This window comes from Lineus longissimus, chromosome 3, assembly GCF_910592395.1.
Source record: "Lineus longissimus chromosome 3, tnLinLong1.2, whole genome shotgun sequence".
NCBI lineage: Eukaryota > Metazoa > Nemertea > Pilidiophora > Heteronemertea > Lineidae > Lineus > Lineus longissimus.
Window position 1 is genome coordinate 315265 of NC_088310.1, and position 23032 is coordinate 338296.

The 23032-nt window shown below is 44.2% G+C and overlaps 4 protein-coding genes across 6 annotated transcripts; 2 read left to right on the top strand and 2 right to left on the bottom strand.

Annotated features, from left to right (window-relative positions):
• Window positions 1–19: 19 nt before the first annotated feature.
• Window positions 20–4606, top strand: LOC135485140 (acid phosphatase type 7-like). The gene is made up of 10 exons (XM_064766907.1): window positions 20–205; window positions 779–976; window positions 1348–1530; window positions 1875–1900; window positions 2113–2210; window positions 2426–2612; window positions 2890–3006; window positions 3332–3538; window positions 3843–3980; window positions 4163–4606. The coding sequence occupies exons 1-10, from the start codon at window positions 112–114 to the stop codon at window positions 4403–4405; spliced, it is 1491 nt and encodes a 496-aa protein (XP_064622977.1). The 5' UTR covers window positions 20–111; the 3' UTR covers window positions 4406–4606.
• Window positions 4607–5307: 701 nt separating this feature from the next.
• On the top strand, window positions 5308–11409 carry LOC135485137 (acid phosphatase type 7-like). Of its 2 annotated transcripts, none has more exons than XM_064766901.1 (10): window positions 5308–5540; window positions 6576–6773; window positions 7156–7338; window positions 7843–7868; window positions 8194–8291; window positions 8610–8796; window positions 8905–9021; window positions 9702–9908; window positions 10382–10519; window positions 10722–11409. In XM_064766901.1, exons 1-10 carry the CDS (start codon window positions 5423–5425, stop codon window positions 10956–10958), a joined length of 1509 nt encoding a protein of 502 aa, XP_064622971.1. In that variant the 5' UTR covers window positions 5308–5422; the 3' UTR covers window positions 10959–11409. The 2 variants fall into 2 exon arrangements, with proteins under 2 accessions (XP_064622971.1, XP_064622970.1); XM_064766900.1 differs by lacking the exon at window positions 8905–9021 and adding an exon at window positions 9197–9313 and having other exon boundaries at window positions 5314–5540.
• A 216-nt stretch (window positions 11410–11625) lies between these two features.
• Window positions 11626–13441, bottom strand: LOC135484341 (uncharacterized). Its single transcript, XM_064765704.1, has 4 exons — window positions 13397–13441; window positions 12910–12977; window positions 12359–12518; window positions 11626–11938 (listed from the first exon to the last, which is right to left on the bottom strand). The coding sequence occupies exons 2-4, from the start codon at window positions 12956–12958 to the stop codon at window positions 11626–11628; spliced, it is 522 nt and encodes a 173-aa protein (XP_064621774.1). The 5' UTR covers window positions 12959–12977; window positions 13397–13441.
• A 463-nt stretch (window positions 13442–13904) lies between these two features.
• On the bottom strand, window positions 13905–20770 carry LOC135485130 (alpha-mannosidase 2-like). 2 transcript variants are annotated; one of them, XM_064766882.1, is made up of 2 exons: window positions 20611–20770; window positions 13905–17558 (listed from the first exon to the last, which is right to left on the bottom strand). In XM_064766882.1, the coding sequence occupies exon 2, from the start codon at window positions 17147–17149 to the stop codon at window positions 13961–13963; it is 3189 nt and encodes a 1062-aa protein (XP_064622952.1). In that variant the 5' UTR covers window positions 17150–17558; window positions 20611–20770; the 3' UTR covers window positions 13905–13960. The 2 variants fall into 2 exon arrangements, with proteins under 2 accessions (XP_064622952.1, XP_064622953.1); XM_064766883.1 differs by lacking the exon at window positions 20611–20770 and adding an exon at window positions 17756–17836.
• Between the last annotated feature and the right edge of the window lie 2262 nt (window positions 20771–23032).

The following is a 23032-nucleotide window of genomic DNA, read 5'->3' on the forward strand; positions in this document are numbered from 1 at the left end:
CAAATCGTGCACAACACTTCACATTTTTTTATACTCTATCAGCTGACCTGAAATCATAGTCCGTCATATGAAGCAGTGATAACATCAAGAGAGAACCTGCTCGTCAATACAATGGGGATCATCGCGGTGGTGCTCGTAGTCTTGTTTGTTCAGAGTCAGGCCACAGATTTTTATCAACCGGAGCAGATCCACATGTCATATGGAGGTAAGTTGTAGGATGAGTGATTCCTCAGCAAGTCTGTAGGCCCACAGAACATGAACTGTCGCGTAGTTGCTGTGATGGCGTAGTAGGTTTCCTAAGGTCGATCGAAAAGCTAGTAGGCCTATGATTGACTTTCAAGCCTGTTGACATTGATTAAACTCGTGTAGCTCTAGCATATACATGTATATCGTGTCGTTGGACTACCACACCGTGATACAGAAGCATGCACTCAACCGTGACGAATAGCGTGGTCATGCCAATGCTTTCTTTTTCGTCGTGACAGCATTTTGCAGTGTTTTAGATTGATAGAAGACCATAGGCCAAACAGCTGACCGTGATACAGAAGCATGCACTTCAAGCGTGGCGATGCCATTACCTTCCAAGATGGCAATGACCCAGAGATCACATCAGTCACTCGACGGTAGACACTGATGATTTGCATCCCTTCTTAATAGTGAAGCAAACCCCAAGATGAATATACCCTGAGATGAATTGCCAAGATCGTGTTATAAGCAGAAAAATGACTTCTTTTTAAAATGTTTTACGTACTTATAACAGTTTGTTGGTTTGTTTTAGCTGACCCTACGCAGATGACCTTCACTTGGGTGACCTTTGACAACACGTCGGTCGCCATTGTTCAGTATGGCGTCAAATCGTTTGAAGACTATACAGCCAAGGGTATCATTGAGAAGTTCGTGGATGGGGGTGCGGCAAAGCGAGTGATTTATATGTACAGGGTGAATGCTACGAAGTTGACACCTGGACAAACATACAGTAAGTTATGTAGCATGAAAGAGGGCTTGCCTCACTTTTGGAACTCACGTGCTCGAATCCTAATATAAGCTGAATGAGCTTTAGGTCTTAGATGTTTATGTCGTGCTCCTTCCGTTCTCTTTCAGTATGAAATTCTTCAGACTGAAACTGAAAGTGACTGACCTTATAAAAGGACAGATAGAGAGCTCTCCAAAGATCTATAGTTGAGTGGAACACACGATTTCTTAAAGAAACATTATCAACATTGCGTATATGCTAATACAAACACTGATTTAGTAAATACTAGTATTGACAATTCACACGTTAAATGGAAAGACAGATTTCGGATACTCTAAGAAAATACGAAGTTTGAAGTTTTTTGACTCTTCCAGGATACCGTGTTGGGAGTCCTCTTGGATGGAGCACCATGTTCACATTCACCGCCATGAAGAGCGGCACCAACTGGAGCCCGAGGTTCGCCTTGTTTGGCGACATGGGCAACAAAAACGCCCAGTCGATGGCCAGGTTACAGACAGAGGCGGAGGAGGGGAACGTGGACTTTGCTATACATGCAGGTTGGTTCATTTTATTGTATATTCAATGGTCTGACGACCAGATCACGATGTCGAACGGCGTAATATAGGTTCGCTTTGCGAAAACAACCTATCATCAAGAGTCACCAGATCGGATCTAATCACATGCAACATGTCCGGGGTATACTCCGATTTCCAACATGTGAAAACCCTGGAAATAGCAAAAAACTCTGCGTGACACTTTCAATAATTGACTGGGAAAAACGCTGTTACAAACAATGAAAATGAGATATGAAGACCTGTAGCTGAAAAGGAAAAGAGAAGAGTATTGATTAGGTAAGGGGGAATCTCGCTCTCACGCTGACTTACAAACTGTTTTGTTCCAGGTGACTTTGCCTACAACATGGACGATGTAAGTTGATATAATTTTTACAGCTTTTTTGCGTTCGATGACTCTATATGTTTGCCATCAATCCTTTGGTCCTCCTGGTGTACATCTCTCTGGTGAAATCATGGTGTTATTACAAGTACTTTACCAATAAGACGTTCTGTTTAGTCTTTGAAAATAAAATGTTGTGTCGCTCTTAATTATTCCAACTTTTCTCACTACTATTCTTATTGTAGGACAATGCAACCATGGGGGACGAGTTTATGCGCCAGATACAACCGATCGCCGCCAATGTGCCTTACATGACATGCGTTGGAAATCATGAATCTGCATAGTAAGTATCTGATGATAGGGCAAGCTCAGTCTAGAAAAATCACTAAGGGCTTCGCGACGATCCGGGAATCGATTTGTCTGGATGCTGTCGGTCAAGGCCAGAAAGTGTCAGTGTGGTCTTAAGCAGTGGCAGTAGCACACAGCTCGTCATAATACGTCGATACTGCTGGTCCTTTTATAGAATTATATTCATCACTCATATAACATTTCTTTCAGCAACTTCTCCAATTACAAGTATAGATTCACCATGCCCCGAGCTGGTGGCGAAGGCAGAGGGCTGTGGTATAGTTTTGATGTCGGGCCTATTCATTTCATAGCATGGGACACTGAGCTGTACTACTACACCAACTATGGCAAGCAACAGATTTATAACCAGTACAAGTGGCTAGAGCAAGATCTCATAGTAGGTATTGTTGCATACTAGTAACTTGTCTGTCAAAAGATTGTACTTCGAAATCAGTGCCTTGACTGACTTCAAAGATTCGGAGTTGATGTTTCTTCATGTATTGGGAGCATTCTTTGACACTCAGAACACCGAATAGTTCAGGTCACATCTGCCGACTCTGGACTCCTGGTCAATCTTCAAAGGAAGAGAAAAATGGTAAACTGGGTCAATAGAGCTTTTTTTCTAAATTGAACGTGGAATTGCACCTTGACCATTCTTATCTTTACCTCGCCAGGAAGCTAACAGGAACCGCAAGGAAAGACCCTGGATCATCACATTTGGGCATCGTCCGATGTACTGCAGCAACAGTAAAAATGATGACTTGGTGCATTGCCAAAATCCTGAAAATATTGTAAGTAAACGTATGAAAACATTGACCTGTATTTAAACAAAGATGAAGTACCGCTAATTGCTTAAACAAGGCATCTACAGATTGCTCATTTAAGAATTCAGAGCCAAATCGTTAGACACATACCGGGACTAAGTGCTGCAAAAACTCTAACTACTGCTCAGACAAGAGCAACCTTTCTCATTTTGAATCGCTGTCCCGGATCTAAGTAGATTCATTCAGAGTATGGGCGTGTCCCATTATTTCTTGGACATCCGGTTATACATGTAGAGTGCTCTGTCCAAAACACAAAATACACTTTTTTGATTTCATTAACATTTTATTCTAGGTAAGAGTAGGTGACCCGACAGAAAAGCCATCATGGCCTAGTCCAGAGGACCTGTTCTACCAGTACGGTGTGGATTTAGAAATAGGAGCCCACGAGCACGACTATGAGAGAATGTGGCCTGTCTACAACATGAGAGTGTGCAATGGGAGCACAAAGTATCCTTACACCAACCCGACAGCGCCAGTGCATATCCTCACGGGATCGGCGGTAAGGTTTTTTACAGTACACTGGAACCCCGGTAACACAACCGAGGTTGAATGGACGCGTTACAGCGGGACACTTTTTGATACCAATGATGTGTTGATACTCGACAAAAGAGATGGGTGGTTTAAGAGAGAGATACGAAAAGTGATTTAAAAGAGACGTGAGTCCCCTCCCCTCAATAGATATGGTGGATTGCATATCAACTTATCGTACAGGTGGGACCGGGCCAGGAGGACAATGCCATCAGTCTTCTCGCGGAAAGTTGCGAGATCGGACGTGAATAACGTCTTACTTTAACTTATTCCAGGGTGCTTGGTCAGGCCTTGACCCCTTCTTCACCATCCCCTGGCCGTGGAGTGCAGCGCGCGTAGAAGATTATGGTTACAATAGAGTCCAGGTGGTGAATTCGACACATCTCTATTTTGAGTATGTCTCAGACGATAAGGTAGGCGTTTAGAATATGAAAACTTAATTTTAACCACTTCTAATTACGATTAGTAATTGCTGTAGAGTTATTAGTAGCCAAGGGAAATGACGCTCCCCTATTAATCATTTATTAATTGAAATGTCTTTAGTTGAAACATTTGCCTTCCCTGTACTACTCTTAGAGTCTGGTTGCACTTTCAGGGAGGAAAAGTGGTTGATACTGTATGGTACATCAAGGAGAAACATGGTCCTGGTCTTTACACCTGCCACCTTGGTATGGATCAAGACTATCATGAGAAGACGGTGAACAAGTTTCATGGTATTCTGGACGACTTTAACAAAAAGCGCAAGGCCGAGCAGGAAGAGAACTCCAAGCAAAGTTGGCTCATGAGGGTGTTGGGCATGAAGTCAGTTGAACAACCATTGGAACACGAGCGCCTCTAAGTCATAGGAAAGAGGAGCTGCTTCAGCACAAAGAGTCATTTCCTCTGCTAGATAACAGCTGAACGTACGAGTAAACAGTAGTTGGTGTGTATGTACTTAATAAGACTGTTGGGGGGGGGGGGATGGGTAATATATGCAATTTTGTAAATAGATAACGAACACGTTTTGACGTGTATAATGTGCAAATTTGACGTCCGCTATTAAAATGTTTGCTTAGAATGCCATCATGTCGTTGTTAATCAATTTACGGTCAGGTGCCTGTCAGGTCAGAGTCACATGATGTAACAGATGGTCGTGTAAACAAGGCTGTGCTAGATCACATGCTCATGTGGGAGAGTCAGACGCCGATTGTTACATGATGCCGAGTCGAATAAGTGCTTGGCAATAGGCCTGCAAACCCAGGGCAGTCCATTGCGTCAACCTAATTGGATCTCCTTACGCGACAGGACGAGGCCGGTGTAATGCGTCCGGAGTGTAGCAAACCTATAACTCTATACTCGCCTACGTGCCAGCCCATACCGGACTGGTCCATTAAGATCAGATACGTTGCTGCCGCACGGTATTTCAGTACCACTCGGGAATTTCGGGCACGGTTCATATCGCCTATACACCGAAGAAAAACTGACAGCGAATCTAATGGGGGACGAAAACAAGATGATATCCTCAAGATGTGGCAACGTAAAAATGACTGGTCGTGTTGCTCACTCTCAAGCGTGTGATATGAGGTTTCGTACGCACGGGTTCACAAAATCTCAGTCCATCCCTGGTATACATTATTTTTCATAACAATGACAATTCCTGATATTTCTCCAAAACATAAGTGGCTATTGACATAGATTATCACATGATTCACCAACAATGCCCAAGGTTCATGACGATTATACACCGCCAGAAGGTTTAACATCAATATCATGCTATTCAGGCTGCATTAACATAAAATCAATAGGTGAAGCGGCGTGTGACTAGCTCAGTCAGCTGACGGCGTCCATTGTGATAGCGACGAGAGAACACAACGATATGTGTATCCGAGGTGAAATGTTGGTGATCCTAGCGGTGGTCCTTGTTGTGGGCCTGATCGCCCAGATTCAAGCCGTAGATTTTTATCAACCGGAGCAGATCCACATGTCATATGGAGGTAAGTGACCGACGGGAGGCTCGCGATGAGCATCCGTGTCATATTACGGCAACATTGGCCCATATATTTGCCTTAGTATACCGATGGCGTTCTTTCTTGCACAGGCATACTTATAGGGCCTATTACCTTAGAGTAACTAGACTTGTTAGTCTGTTACTCTAACCTATTACTGCATGCTTTATACGATACTGGTGTGTGTACCGGTGCGTATGTATGTATTCAGCCCACGAAGGCCTGCGGTGTGTACGATAATGGTATAAGAGCATGGTGAAGTGTGTTTAATATGTTGTTACACTGATAGCGTTGAGCTATAACTGAATACCAACGTCGCCCACCATATCAAACCGTACTACAACTCACTGCTGCTCATCAAAGTGTTCAGATGTTGGTTGCTTTCTAGATGTCGTTAAATGGGCTCAAAATTGCTGCTGGGATGGTGTCATCATTATCTTAACGCACTGTCAGAGGTAGGGGAGCCGTATCTATAGGTCAGAATGCTAAAGGCACGCGAGTTCTTTTGCGTATGCCCAAAGGTTTTTTTCCCCTCAATTGCTTTGAGTTAAGTGTCAGTCCACAGATAGACGATGCAAAATACGTTTATCAGGGATTTTCAGGAAAAAGTGCTCTTCCCAGACTAAAAATACCAAACTTCCTTGGGGTATTTCTACCTTTCAGTGTCAATCCTTCAGATAACTTTTATGCTGGAATAAAAAGTACAAGCGTAGACAATATTACTTAACAGAAGAAAACAATTTAATTTTTTTTTCAAAGGTACTATGTCGATGGTGGAACCCCAAACCATCCTCCACTAGTCACTCATCCCGATGCGACAAGCACAGCAACGGGTTCCTTCGGTGCCACGTCAGCAAGTGTGGTGTATCTTTACCAACTCTTATAATAACACACATCTCTAATATAGGGGTTGTGATTCACTGGGCATTGCTCCCATGGTATTGTGTAGATACGGGTCCCGCATCTCTAGCAAGTGCCTCATCACAAACAGTATTGTAAATTAAAGGTATATTTCGTTTTCAGCTGACCCTACGCAAATGACCTTCACTTGGGTGACCTTTGACAACACGTCGGTCGCCATTGTTCAATATGGCGTCAAATCGTTTGAAGACTATACAGCCAAGGGTATCATTGAGAAGTTCGTGGATGGGGGAGCGGCAAAGCGAGTGATTTATATGTACAGGGTGAATGCTACGATGTTGACACCTGGACAAACATACAGTAAGTTATGTAGCATCAAAGAGGGCTTGTCTCACTTTTGGAACTCACGAGCTCGAATCCTAATATAAGCTGAATGAGCGTTAGGTCTTAGATGTTTATGTCGTGCTCCCTCCATTCCCTTTCAGCATGAAATGCTTCAGACTGAAACTGAAAGTGACTGGCCTTATAAAAGGACAGATAGAGAGCTCTCCAAAGATCTTTAGTTGAGTGGGCATACACGATTTCTTAAAGAAACATTATCAACATTGCGTATATGCTGCCAATATCTAATACAAACATAGATTTAGTAAATACTAGTATTGACAATTCACACGTTAAATGGAAAGACAGATTTCGGATACTCTAAGAAAATACGAAGTTTGAAGTTTTTTGACTCTTCCAGGATACCGTGTTGGGAGTCCCCTTGGATGGAGCACCATGTTCACATTCACCGCCATGAAGAGCGGCACCAACTGGAGCCCGAGGTTCGCCTTGTATGGCGACATGGGCAACAAAAACGCCCAGTCGATGGCCAGGTTACAGACAGAGGCAGAGGAGGGGAACGTGGACTTTATTGTACATGCAGGTTGGTTCATTTTACGAGTAGCTCTTGCCCTACGCAGAACGAACATCCTGCTTGTATTGTAATACAGTTCACCTTTAAGGTCTTATTCAGTTTCATATACCATTTTCACAGGATTCTTGTAAGGTTCTGGGTTCCAACATACAATATCCAATATCTACAAGATTCTTGAGCACATAATACGGCAAATGAATTGCTATAGATTTGATCAACAAGTTGGCTGCAACTAGCAACGTTTGTAATAACTGCGAAGAAATATAGGTATGACGTGATTTTGTACTTTTATGACTAACAAGTAAAGAATAATATATTGCCAATAATAGGTTGTATCAAAGTATTTTGATTGATCTGTCCTATTGACATTTGAAGTGTAAAGTGCCTTCTGACATTGACATGACAAGGGCATCAAGTTCACTATTGTGATATTATCGAGTTGACCTGGAGCTTGAACGAATCGATTTTCATTGTTTTGAAGAGAAAAAAATGGCATATTCGTCCTTTTTCCAGGTGATTATGCCTACAATATGGACAATGTAAGTCAGTTGATCAGACCTTGTATTGGGGTACCAACCAGGCTGCAGGTTGTCTCCCTGTCTTCGCTAAGAAAGAAGAAGTGGACTTACTGGTTTTTCATTATGTCATGAGGTGTGGTTCTGACACACCTCAAGCCATTCATTTTAGTTAGATGGCAGTCGTTTTTACTGTACCCCGTGGCGCCTTGTAATAACTGCGGTCCATTGATAGAGGAAATGTTCTCAATAATATTCAATCAAAAAACAACGAATTCATAAGATTATTCAAAATCGGTTGTGTCGTAAACGGCTTTAGAAAATATATAATTGTTCATCCTTCCTATAGGAGAATGCAACCCGTGGTGACGAATTCATGCGCCAGATCGAACCCATCGCAGCCAATGTGCCTTACATGACATGTGTTGGAAATCACGAATACGCGTAGTAAGTGACAATAAGAATTCAGAATATTCCTTCATATTTTCCAAATGTTCTGCTTTTAGGACAATGCAACACGCGGTGACGAATTAATGCGTCAAATACTACCTATTGCTGCTAATGTACCTTAGGTAGTAGGTTTAATACCAGTTTAAATGGTTAGAAAATGACTTGATAGTAAGTAAGTAACAATTGTCTTCCCCCTGCTTTACACACCCTTCCTGTCTCTGTTTCAGTGACAAGATGACAGACTCGGCGTGTATACATTCGACCTTTGTATATTTTGGCACCCTTTTGTGTATAGCACATCATCATTTCTTTCAGCAACTTCTCCAATTACAAGTATAGATTCACCATGCCCCGAGCTGGTGGCGAAGGCAGAGGGCTGTGGTATAGTTTCGATGTCGGGCCTATTCATTTCATAGCATGGGACACTGAGCTGTACTACTACACCAACTATGGCAAGCAACAGATTTATAACCAGTACAAGTGGCTAGAGCAAGATCTCATAGTAGGTATTATTATGTCTTGTTTAGCTAATGATTTCGGTCAACAAAACGTTCGGTGGATAGTTACTTTGGTTCTGTGGTTCGTTTTCTTTTCAACAATTCTCTTCTAGGAAGCTAATAAGAACAGAGCCGAGCGACCCTGGGTCATAACTATTGGCCATCGCCCAATGTACTGCAGCAACAACAAGAATGATAACTTTGAACATTGCCAAAATCCTGACAACCTAGTAAGTGAACGGAAAACAGACCTGACCACCCAGTTCCAGATCCTTGCTCTCCTACGAATGCTTGCCATGCAGCATCAACGGGCATTGTACCATGTTATGGTGCCAAAACACGGCAAATCCCTTCTTTACCTCATTTTAACCAAACCTTTTACCCCCTTCCTCTCTACACCGCCAGGAGGCGAACAAGAACCGAGACAAGCGACCTTGGATCATCACCTTTGGACACCGTCCAATGTATTGTAGCAACAACAAAGGAGACAACTTTGAGCATTGTCAGAATCCTGAAAACTATGTAAGTGATCATGGCTCCTAGTCCCTTCCAATCCACACCCTGATACCGATATGAGAAGCTTAACAAACTCGCCTATGAAACAGCCTCACCCTTTGTAGCAAAACGCCAGTAAAGCCTGAGCCAGGATCTCTCAACTTTCGCATTATCATATACCTTAAATGTGGCAAAACGTGCATCCTGCAATGGGGTAAAACATCTGAAATACCAAATTGGAAACGTGTGTACGATATGACACTCACTGAAATGTGTTTGACTCGGGTGATGAACCTGTCTGAATTAACGTGTTGCATTCCGCACCAACTTGAGCAGTGGTGATGTTGAAGAAGCATCATACGTTGTAGAAGTTGTGCTTGTCCATTAACACATACATTAACTTTGCTTTCTGTAGGTGAGAGTTGGTGACCCAACTCAAAAACCAGGATGGCCGAGTCCAGAGGACCTATTCTACAAGTATGGAGTCGATTTAGAAATAGCAGCACACGAGCACGACTATGAGAGAATGTGGCCTGTCTTCAACATGAGAGTGTGCAATGGGAGCACAAAGTATCCTTACACCAACCCGACAGCGCCAGTGCATATCGTCACGGGATCGGCGGTAAGTTCATGAGTTTTCTGTATAACGGATTGAACAGGTATTCCATTGCCGTCGTCCTGGTAGTCTTTCCTCAATTTCGGGCGACAGGACGAGGTCGGTTCACTGCGTCCGGAGTGTTGTCTTCTGTGAGCTCTGTGCATCTCTTTACATCATCTACATGTGTGCGATATACCCGATCCCTTGTTTGGTCGCATGTTCGATTATGTTCGAGAGTTCTCTACAAGATGATGTCGGAACTTTGATGTGATCTGGCGAGCTGAGCTTCCTCTTTGCTGCGTCGATCATCTCAAATGAGTTTGGTAACCATCACTATAGAAGGACAGATGAAGTCGCCAGCGAGTCCGTACCCTTCTCGTTCTGAATTTGGCCTTTTGTCTTTCACCTCCCGGCGTCATGTTCATTGTAGCATCCTCTAAACGACATGATCTAAGAAGTCCTTCTACATGTTATGTTACATCCTTCTCTTGTTGCAGGGCTCTCAGGAAGGCGTTGATCCCTTTTTCACTATCCCTTGGCCTTGGAGTGCGTTACGGACCACTGATTATGGTTACAATCGAGTGAAGGTGGTCAATTCGACACATCTCTACTTTGAATATGTCTCAGATGTACAGGTAGGCGTGGCGTATTTCCTCAAATGAATGATACAGCAATCTAGCCCTTGTCGTGCATCAGAAGTGGAGATTTGTGTTCATTTTGATACCATGAAGTTGTAATGGCAGTGTGTAGCTTCATGCAAGGCAATACGAAATACTATCTGTGAGTCGCCTTTTAATAGGCTTATTCCCTAGCTGATTCTGGTCACCATTTTTTCAGGGAGGAAGAGTGATGGATTCTATCTGGTATATCAAGGACAAACATGGCCCTGGTCTTTACACCTGCCACCTTGGTATGGATCAAGACTATCATAAGAACAAGGTGAAAGAGTTTGAGAAGATCCGTGATGACTTCAACGGAAAGTTCAAGGGAAAGCAGCAGAAAAAGAAATCGAAACGAATTCCTCTCATGCGACTTTTACAGCCAGCCCGGCCAATTGAACATGAGCGTCTCTAGAGATCGGACAGCGAAAATACTAATGACATTCCATACAATCAAAGGAGGGCTAGGCAGGAGGTAGGGGTAAGCTGGTTTGACTTGGTGATGTAAATATGCCTGTAACAATCGTGTCGGTCTACCATGAGAAAGAGACACCATGCGGCAACTTATTGCAACTTTGTTTGGCTCAATGGCTCCTGCCTCCCTTTGAATACAAAGATAACTGTGATCAAGCTCTACTTAGCCAGCATAATCTCAGCCTATACTTACATTATTCTGTGAAGGATTGTGTGTGTGTGGGGGGGGGGGGGGCTACTTAGCATCTGTCTTTTCTTTTTTATCCGACGGCGTGTGCGAAATCATTTTGATCAGACAACCAGCTTCTTTTTTCAATGCGTTTTCATTATTTTGGACCGTTCATGCGAAATACATGAAGATGCACAAGTTGTAAATAAATGAAAATATTATATTCGTGCTTTGCTGTTCCTTCTCTTCACTACATGAGCTATGTTATGTTGCTTTCCTCGCCATTTGGAGCCTAAGACTATAAGATACTCTAAGGCTCAGAAACGCTCTCTTAGAGCATGTATCTTTGCCGAATAAAAAGATAAGAAGGAACAACGATGTGATGAAAATGACTTCAAAACTTTGTGGTGTTTGTTATCAATCATGATACATGCACAAACTACTTTGCACAGAACTGCCCGGTTTCCATATTCCTCCGAACCTGGTCCCATTTATAGACACACCCATTCATGGCAACGTAGACGCCATGTTGTTGTAGACCCTGTAAAGCACCCACAGCGACACCTATATTGAAATCTGCATCGGACATCTTGAAAGTTTCTGGTTTCATCGCGCCTGTCAATATGACCACTTTCTCCAGTCCCGATGTGTTGTTGGCTAGATATGTTGCTGTTTCTATGAGGGTGTCTGTTCCATGTGCAATAAGCACCTTGCTACCGCTGTAACCTCGCACAGCCTCGGATAAGTGAGTCCTGAAACGGCAAGTTCAGAAACAAAGATGGACGTTTCATCTTTAAAGACGATCACAATAAAGACAAATGAGAAGACGGTAATGAAGCTAAGTGGCTTCGATCTGACTGAATGGGCGAAAAAAGGAGTTGCAGCCATTATATCAGACTTCAAAACTGTATTAGAAGTCAACATGTAGTGTAATGTGGAAGCTTTGACTGCTGGATAAGAGAGCTGCCCTTACATTTTTGACATAATAAAGATGCCGCTACGAGCTCGGTACGTATGGAATCTGAAAACCGCGACCTCGCCAAAAGCACTGACGAAATTAAGTAGATCTAAGTACATTGAGTGGAGTCTGGTGACACAAATGCTGTTTAACCCATTTATCCATGTCAGCAAGTATAGAATAGACCTATAATCTTTAATCACTGGTCACGTACCTATCATCATCTGTGATCTTCTGACTGTCTTTCCTGCACGCTGATATGAACGACATGTTGAAACTTGGCTGCATCCTGGTGAGGATCCTCATGGCTGCCGAGTCGCCGATTTCAAATGCGTATCCACCAGTCACTTTGGGGTAATCCTTGTCAATGGTACCTGCAAGGGAACTGTGACCATGCTGTACTAACTTGTCTTCGATACCAAGCCCGTCCTAGTTCTCAATGTATCAGTTCCCGACAGTTCACATCAGTGTGGCACCTCTGCAGCGGGCTGGCAGGCATGGGATGTAGAGAACAACAGAAATACATAAACACTGCCTTTGATTGACAGATGCTCGCTGCTATATGATCATATAATCTACCAGCAGATGGCACTACTTTGGACAGATTGCTTCGTTTGTGCATCTGGGACAAATCAGGTCGCAGTTGCTTTCATCGGAAAAGCCTAACTCTTCGCCTGAGATTCAAGGCGATTGACAGTAGTCAACGGAATACCCACTGACTGATATGACCTTTTCGTTTCCATATAACTACAATGATCTCCTTACCACCCGTTTGAATAATAAGCATATCTGTAGAAGAAGCTCCGTCCGCCATCTTTGATGATGGTGGCCTTCTGAAAAAGTTAGATCAGTTGCCATGTACGTTGTCACTTGTATGATTCATTTGTCACGAGTTAACTGAATTAGGCTTGAAATCACGACGTGAGGGTGAAACGTGGCCTCGTGAATCGTATGTAGCCCGCTCTTTGGAAACGACTTGTTCGTTCTTCATATCACGCATGAATAGTGACCAGTGACACGTTACATGTGAAAACGTGAACTCTTGGTGATCGCGGCATTCCCCAACGGAACAATACACTGCCAACAATGCATTGCATGCCATAGCACTGCTCCAAGAGCCAAGTCATGGTCGCCGATGAGATTCTCTCAGACTTCATGCCCTGTCTCAAGCAAGAATATTCTAACAAATATACCGTGCACGTTTTGGATATGTAAAATGGCTACCAAATAAGAAGTTGCAAACCTCATTTACCCTAATGCCGTGTTCTAGAGTGCTTGGGTCTCTTATCTTTCTCACAAAATGGACGCCAACGGTTGACCACCTGAATAGGATCGTTATAAAAGACGACCAGGCGGAATGACTGTATTGTGAAACACATGTCGCGCACGAAAACCTGGCTTTGATTTGATTGTCGGGATTACATCAGGACGAAATTATAATCGTATTTGCTATTAGCATGAGCTTGCATTTATCAAATCAGAAACGGACAGTGCCTGTTGAATTTATTTATCTACCAGAGTTTTGTATTGTCCTAATGGAAAACAAAATGTAGTTAGTTGAGTGTACATCGCCAGATCGGTCTGCCGGCAGGTGTGCATGCGCATCTTAACTTGATAAGACTGTGGTTGATGTTCGGATTTGGAAGTTTGGATTTTGGAATGCTGCTGCTTCGGCATCAACAGGTCAGGGAAGGCATGCTACATCTACTGTCAAAAAGCTTGTTAACCTTTAGACAAAAGGGAGGCAGAGACCAAACAGATTTGTTTTTGCACCATGTAATTTGGAGATGCTCCATGGTTCACCCCATCACCAAGCTCAAACAAACTGTAATCTATAAGTCACTATCTCCATCGGATGAAGATGCACATGTTCATTAGGATCCCTAGCACGTTTCTCATACATGAGAGATAAGGTCACTTCCTTCATTGAGGTAATCTTCATACTTTCAAACATGCCATTCAAAGACACGTCCCCTCCAGTCATGGGACAATTAATGTCAGACGTCTCGAAGTAACACTGGAACCCTCTTCTGTGGAGTATTAACACAACGTCGAGGTGATCATTCACTTTATCTACGAGAGTCTTCAGGTTGACAATGTCCACATCGCAAGGCAATGGCGACCGTAGAGGGAAGAATGTTTGCAGTAGAGCAAGTGGTTCGTGAACTATGAAATTAGTAACAGGTCGTAATAGGTAGTCTGTGAGTGTTGTACCAAGTAAAGAAGGATAGGACAGGACTTTAGCATCCTCATCATCGTCATTGTCGTAAATTCGTTTATTTTGCTCCAGGAGTAAAAGAAAGGTCGTGCGAGTTTTCCTGTTGTCGACTACACCTTCTTCTAATCCTCTGTAGTCGTCTGAGAACAGCTTCCTATCAAGCATGACATCCAACAAGCCCTGCTTCAGCGAGGCGACCCCGTGAGGCTGCCCTGCCAACACTGACAGCCTCATCCAATCATCCTCGATATAACACATCGTAGCCATCGGGAAGAAGTTCCCAGCGATATTGAATGAATCTTTCCTCTTTCTAAGAATCATCTGATATCCATTCGAATCCGTAAACATCACGTCTTTATTCTTAACCGTGGTTTCAAATCTCATAAAAATCTCCTTGTTGTTTTTGGTTCCTGTCATGTCTAAGCAATTTTCTATCTCTAATGCTGCACCTTGTGTGTTATTGGTGTGGAAGACTCGGACACTGTGCTCAAGAATGCCTTGCGCCATTCGCATTTCCGACAACAGCGCTCCCTCTACATGTACAACTGTATCCGGTTCCATGAAGAGGGAGGAATGTTTCTGGGACGGGTAGAAAATGTATGCCCCACTTCCGGCAGAGTCGTATTGGAGAAATGAAGGTGATATTATCAAGGTCTTCTTCGCCCCTGAGTTCCTCAGAGTGGTCAACGCACCCTTTCCATCAAACGTTGCAACAAAGTGCGAATTCTTGATTTCGATCCGGTTCGGGTTTGGTGTGAGAGAAATGAAGAACTTCCCTGGTGAGATGGCGCATTCCTTGAGCGTTGGTTTGGTGCAGGAGAGTTTGGCTTTCTTCGTGTAGCGATTGTTGAGGATTGGCCTGATCGTGAAGGTCACCATCCCAAGCGGTGGGAGAGTGGTGTAGAACAGGAGCTCGAACTTGTGATTGGAAACTGTGGTTCGATTCTCCCAGACAGGACTGATCTGGCTCATGACTGGTTCCTCATTGATGTCGAATACTGTGACGTCAGTATTATTCACAACTAATCGGATCAGTTCATGGCGTATTTTAGGGACAGGGTTAAAAACGCAAACCTTAGCCAAGCTATCTTGTGTATTAATGGGCGTTTTCAGTTGCAGAGGAGAATCGTCACTTCTACCATCATCAGGATACAAGTAATGTGCCGGTAGATCCAATGGAGCCACTTTACCCTTGCTGAAGAGATAAGCAGCGGCACTTGAACTGACCTTATGGCTCAAGCGTTTCGCCCGCCAAAGTCTCCTCTCATAGTCTTTCACAGTGTGAGGTTTGGATGTGCCAGTTATGGCGTCATGATGTTGAAAGGTGGCAAGATGCAGTCGCGCTTCGGAGAGGGATTTCAGATTCGCGTCCGCATTATATGGTCTACCATACATAGATGTATAACCTACAGCTAATGAGTTCAGTATTTCAGCAGTCCTCAGGTTACCCTCCACCTCTCTGCCGAGCTGTTTCCAGAAGGGTCTGGTGGTGTAGAAGCCTGTCCAGTAGGACGAGCCCATATCTAAGTATGGAAAGAAATCCCCGTGGAGAACAGGAAATTTTCCTCTCAGTTGCTTATTCCTTTCTGTTTGTTTTATAGCGTTGAAGTAATCAGTTAGAGTGCCAAACTTGACCTCCATATTCCAGTCTTTCTGTTGGTTTATATGGTCCTTCAACATGGTATAATTGGCAATCTGTTCGTCCCACTCCAGCGCCGTGTCATAACGAAAGTCATCTCCCATGGCATGAAATACAGCATTATGTCGAAACACTTGGGCCTTTTGTCGGAAGGCACCAGCCAACATCTTAGCATATCCTGCAATGTTGTCTTTTCCAAGACTTGGCGGTTGATTGTCGCCATTTTTACCCGGCACTTTGCGAAAATCGAACTTATTGCAAACGTAGGGTATCGGGCCGCAAGAATACTTAAAGTTGTAGAGGATGTATGGCATGATGTGACAAAATGTATCAGTGGAGTTGGTATGTAAATCCCATGGCTGTCTCCAATGCGTTTCCAAGTTTCTCTCCCTGCGAAGTCTTTGCTTAATGTGGTCGTGTATTCTCAAGATCACCATGTCCTGCATACCTGCCCTGTTCAGGAGGTAAGGCATTGTGGCAGAATATCCAAAAGGATCCGGCGACCAACCCACTTTAGCTTTCACCCCAAGGTACTTCTCCACCCACTGATGCCCTTCCATCAACTGGTCAATGATGGCGTAGTAGTGGGTCACAGCCTCGTCAGGTGCCACCCAGCCACCATTTATGATCTCAACCCGCCCAGAATGGACTAACGCCTTGAACTTCTCTTTTACCTCTTCTGTTATATCCTTCCACCAGATTGCGAGAAAGACAGTCTCGCCCCAGACGAACTTGACATCTGGATACTGCGCCATCTTTATTACCAAGTTATCGAGGATGTTCTTGGTTAACTCTTTGTAGTATTCATCCACAGTCATCAGCCATCCAGGGTCAGTGTGGGAATGCGGCACAAGAAAAACTGTCACTTTCTCATTCCCTCCTTTGGTTTCAGGTTCAATCATAGACGCATCTTGCTTGTGAACCTTATCAAAAAGCACATGGGTGTCTATGCCTTTGGAAGGTATCACGTTATCGGCGAATCGACACTCTTGGATGTCACCTTTGACGGTTTTCCTCACCTGTTCTTGAAAGTCCCAGTTCCTTGGATGCACGTCGATTGAGTCCTTGAAGTCGACGAACACGAGCAGAATGATGGTCAGGAATACCATGGAGATGATGATTGACAGGACACGGAAAGGGAACTTCATCTTTGAGTGTTCACAGCTTACTTTTCATCAAAACTGTCTACGCAGACTGAAGGACTGCAACCGTCTTTCGCATATATTATTGCATCATGTTCCATTCAATGTCTCCTTACGCATCGAAGACCAATTCCTGATAGTGTACGTTTCCAGGCAGTCGAGATACCAGGGCTTGTTATGCTGATATCAATGAGACCGAACAGCATACGGTATGAGAAATCCTCAGCGAGACCTCTTGTGATGACCCAGCAGTATCCAGATCAAAACGAAATTCGTTCAGAACCATTCACACCGTTTAATGTCTTGAATGTCTTGTGAAATCACAGCTAATGGCCCTGCCATTGATTCTCTAGGGTTGTATCATCTCAACGCGATAGACTATCAGGGAATGTCGTCAGTAGTTCAGACCCAAAACCTGAAAGAAAGAAATGGAGAAGCTATGAAATGAAATGAAACACATTTCTGTGCATCAAGCTAGTCGTATACAGCGTTTGAGAATTTCAACTGAGGAACCACATCCTACATCCAGAAGATTCGCCATTTTATCGGTCTTCGGCCAGTCCAAATATGACGAGGAAGGGGGTTGTGAACGTATCGGTCTGCGTAACGTACTTGACATCATCAGCAGGGCATCAGATGACGTACTTCCAGAGGTTGTTGAAAAAGGATTCGAACTAGCCTTCACAGCTGCGCCTATTGAGGAAGGGCCACTTCAGCAACTGGATGAGGAGGAGGAACCGGGCCTGGAGTTTGGTAACCGGAAAAACGCCGACCGACCGACCGACCGACCGACCGACAGACCGACCGACCTTCCGACCTACCAACCCAAGGAGTTTCGTAGTTGAGTCGCAGGTCTCATAAGTCAATGTGATATATCCAATCCACGATAGCAGGTCACGTGAAATGAAATTGTAAACAAGCGCACGTGCGCTGGTCAAATGACAACAAAGTTGCAGTTCATGCATTGCATCGGTCGAGACACTCGAGTAGAAAAACTACAGTGCATAGATTAGGCCCAAATCATGTTTTTATATCCACCGACCATGTAGACAAAGCATATCTTTAGAGTATCGTTATCAGTTCCTTACCGCGTGGGCTCGTTTTCCCGGTATAATTGACTGGAGATGCTGCTGTCAGACACGTCGGACTCCATCACGTCCATTGCGCTGGGCACTACACAGATACATGTGCTATAGAGAAGCGAAAGGGATACTGCATATGACGGTAGGTTGGCAGGTCAGTCGGTCGGTCGGTCGGCGTTTTTCCGGTTACCGGGCTATGAGGCGCGAATGGGATGCCGTAAGTGAGGTTGTCAGAGTCGGCGAGTAGGTCGGTCGGTCGGTCGGTCGGTCGGCGTTTTTCCGGTTACCCTGGAGTTTATGAATGTTGGTGATGATGAAATAGAAGTAGAATTGGAGTAAATGTGCCTTGTGTTGGGATGAACGTGGTCCCAATAGAAAACGTGCAATTGCTTACTAATCTGTGAGAACTGTATAAACTAGAACATCCAGAATCATAATCGCTGCTTTTTCATTTTCTTGCATGAGTCATCATAGTCTACAGTGTTCATTGTTTTCTCGACATTATCCCGTCATTGTGATGTCGCGTCACATGCGAATATGCATGGGCATGCCGCATGTAGCAGGACTCGACGCTACAATTACTTAGTGCGGCTCCTTCATCACGTCGCGAAAACAATGAAAAATCCCGGCGTGCAACGCTTATGAACCACCCTGTACAGTGCCACCCAAAGCGTTTCCGTCATGACGAAGCACCGCAAGGATCAATTACATGCACGCATGGTTTGATCAGTCAGCTTCAACTGGCTATCGATTAAACTCATTAACTCCCCACCCGGTGTCAGCATAGGCCTATGACTACAAAAGGTCTTTGTCCTGCCCGATGCATTTTACTTTAGGACGCGGCTTCGCCACTATGAAGGTCTGTTACAAAAAAGATATTCAAACACAGTGGGATGAGGCATGCACATCATACATACAGTTATTGTAACAGCTGATTGTTTTATGACGAGGAGGCAATGACTGCAGTAACTAGAGATGTAGAGCACTACACATCCATGGGTCTATACATTATGTCGAAGTTTTGAATTTGAAGTCTGGTTTTGAATCTCGACTTTCGAATCTCGAAATAAGCCTGCTGGGCTTTCGTACGAAGCTGTACTAGTATCGGGTTGCTTTGCGTGTCCTGTCGAGCTGTATACATGCTAAGCCTATAACTGCACGATATTCTTCCCACAGTAGACATATCGACGTGAAATTTGATGTCTAGTGGCCAGACTAGAAACGTGTTCTGCGGGCGGTAAAACGATACATAACGTTTACAGCCCATTCGAGATAAAACCATTCGTACAGCTCTATAATGCCTGTTGGAGCGGTTCGAATTATCAAGATCTTGTCTTATAATCCTCAGATAAGCAAATCAGTTGTGTGATCGTCCAGTCACGAACAATAAGGTACACCATTTCGCTGCGATGCTTCAGTTCTGGAAACCTAGACAGTTCGCCTACAAATGTATTTTTCTAACAAATAGCTTTTTTAAATATAAAATTGACTGAAAAATAACGAGTTTATAACTGTTTAGTTTAACCAGTGTTGGTCATATCACGCGCTGTCCGTCGTTTGATTTTACGCGCCCAATATCCGAGAGCTGGTACCCCACTGAAATGCTGACGGAAGTGGATGGAACAATCTTGAGAGGACCTGAATTGTTCGAATTTGGTTCTAAGGAGCCTGTAAACGTAAGGTAAGCTTCTATCTAGTGTAAATGACGTGCATATCTTGACTATTTTCGTGACATGCACATCATTTGTAGACACGGCAACTTAATCACAACGAGAGTCCTCAAAAACAATCAACAAAGCAGTGATCGGATTGGGCAGCCCCTCTTCGTCAACAAGTTCAAACCTTCACCGTTTGCGCGAAAGGAAACTCGAGGAAATCCTTGGGTCGAATTATATCACTCAAGAACGAAATGCATGGCACGGTGTATAATGTAACTTGCGATAACATGTTTATCCAAAGGGTATACATGATTGATGGGAGGTTACACGCATGTAGCTTTGGTTGGTAGTGGTGCTCAATCCAGTGAGGCGCTATGACCAAGCAACGAAACTGTATCCGGTAGATGTGTATACCAAGAGACACCCTTCATCCCTGACCCTTTGACTTTATCTCAATCTCAGGTTATCATATTTTATACAGAAGGTCCGCATTATAGAGCTGGGAAATGTCAAGAGAAATTTGAAACAGAAATATCGAATTCCTTCCTTTGACTTGCGGAAGATAAATGTTCCAAACGATGCAGTTTCGTTCGCTCAGTGGTATATTCAAGCCATACCCGGTAATTGATATTGGATTTACATTTAAGATTCATCTGGAAGTACAGCGGCTCATCCGTCTATTCTCTCAAAATAAGATGCCACGTAGAAGCCGTTTCACTCATCTTACCTTTATAATGCAATCCTGTTCTTACAGTCTCCCCATCCAAAGTCTGCAAGCCCTCGCAGTCCCTCACCGGATATTCTGGACTAACTTCAATCGATCGAGGGACTCTTCCGCGAGCTTTCCTCATTTGCCCCTCCTCCAGTAACGCAATCTGCCAATAACTTTTCACAGTTACTGGTCAACTGTCGCACGGAGCTATCGCCGCATTCTTCCCAGTTCAATATATCGATTTATAAGGTAGTTTTATAACAGAACCCATAACTCTATTCATGACTCGATTCAGTTATAGAAACTGAACAAAATCCCTCGCACTTTACAAGTTAATGTTATTAGTGGCTAATGTGTCCGAGGGACGCGTTTCATTTAACTTTATCAGCAGATTTGGTCCGTTCAGACACATAATGGAAAATGCTAATTAATGATATATTAAGGCAATTTTAAGATGCAGGCCAATGAGTCTTTATGGTAGTCGTCCTATAAAAGTCACTGTAACCTTGGAGATATGAGGCTGATAAATAATGACAATTGCCAAGGTGGGCAGGTACCAGTGCCACATTCAATGGGGCTATGGCAAACGCATTAGAACAGCCAAGACAATGCCATTCACAGTGGCTTATTGGCCATAAATCAACGAAAAAAATGTTGAAACCAATTGCCGAGTATGTCAACCACAACTATAAAGAAAGTCTCTCCATGGGTTGATAGTTAAACATCACTTGGAAGCATGATACACGTCGTTTGCCGGTCTCATGCGATGATTAATTATCGCAGGCCGCTGCAACGAAAATATCTCGTTTGTATGGCGCTTTAGATATGGTCTCATTGATCCTATTCGATTCTTCTGATACAGTACAATTCGACACCTACTAGCAAACAGAAAATTAAGATAGAATTACAAGAATTCGTTGACGTGATGTCTCGCACTGCGGAGAGCAACAGTACAGAAGATGAGCGAAAAGAAGCATTCAGAATGTTTGCATGGTTTCATCAGCGCGGCCGAGTTACAGCACATGATGATCGCCCTCGGCGAGAAACTGACTGATAGGGATGTGGATGAGATGATAAGGGAGGCTGACACGGACGGTGATGAACAGATCAGTTGTTCCCGTAAGGCATGTCAGTCAAGTCGGGCAAGTGGACTTTAATGTTTATAAAGAGGGCTTTGGAGGTATACTCAACAGAGCCGAAGCAACCGATCAGTTCATGCGTGCATCAATAGTCGAATTGTATTCTATAAATACCAACATTGATTGATTGATTGATTCTTAACATTTTGAATTCCCATATAGCCGCCGTCAGTGACGGTTCGGTTCATATTATCACGTAGTATTGGCAAACTAGGATTTCAACAGAAATATAAGGTGTTCCATTGGACACTTAACATGCAAATACTGTTCTTCTTTGGATTCTTTTGAGCAGCTTTAATAGCTCGCAACAGAGATGTGATGCAGTAAACTCGACTGTCCAAGTTGCTGTGACTGTCTTCTCTCTCTCACCATGTTGGCTAGGCCGTGTGACAACCACACCCGATTTGGTATAGCTGCACCTGCCTCATCCCCTTTACTGTCTTGGGCCAGGCCGGTCGAATGTAGACAGGTCGAGACTGTATCATCTATCATCTATCTCAGACTCACCGTTGGCAAGATGCCGGTCTGCAAGATCAGACAGTCGAACAGCCAGGCGCGTTCCGACTGATTGTGTCGTCGTTGGTTCCACACGGCGACGCAGCCACTTTAAATTCGGGTTTGTGGCTACCTGATCCATCCTGCCGTCCTGGCAGGAGACACAGGTGAGTAAAGAGAAAATGGTGGTGCACCAGGGTCAATACAGTCTGCATGGTTGGATATATCACATCGCTCTCGTTGAGTTGGCAAAACGTTGGTACATCCAGGTCCAATTTGGTCTTGTGTTGTTGACAAGAGTGTGGAACAGCCAGGCCTGACTCGGTCCTGTCTCATCGCCCACACCAAGACGGCAAGAGAGTGGGACAGCCAGGCCTGACTCGGTCCTGTCTCATCGCCCACACCAAGACGGCAAGAGAGTGGAACAGCCAGGCCAGACTCGGTCCTGTCTCATCGCCCACACCAAGACGGCAAGAGAGTGGACCAGCCAGGCCTGACTCGGTCCTGTCTCATCGCCCACACCAAGACGGCAAGAGAGTGGGACAGCCAGGCCTGACTCGGTCCTGTCTCATCGCCCACACCAAGACGGCAAGAGAGTGGGACAGCCAGGCCTGACTCGGTCCTGTCTCATCGCCCACACCAAGACGGCAAGAGAGTGGGACAGCCAGGCCTGACTCGGTCCTGTCTCATCGCCCACACCAAGACGGCAAGAGAGTGGACCAGCCAGGCGTGACTCGGTCCTGTCTCATCGCCCACACCAAGACGGCAAGAGAGTGGGACAGCCAGGCCTGACTCGGTCCTGT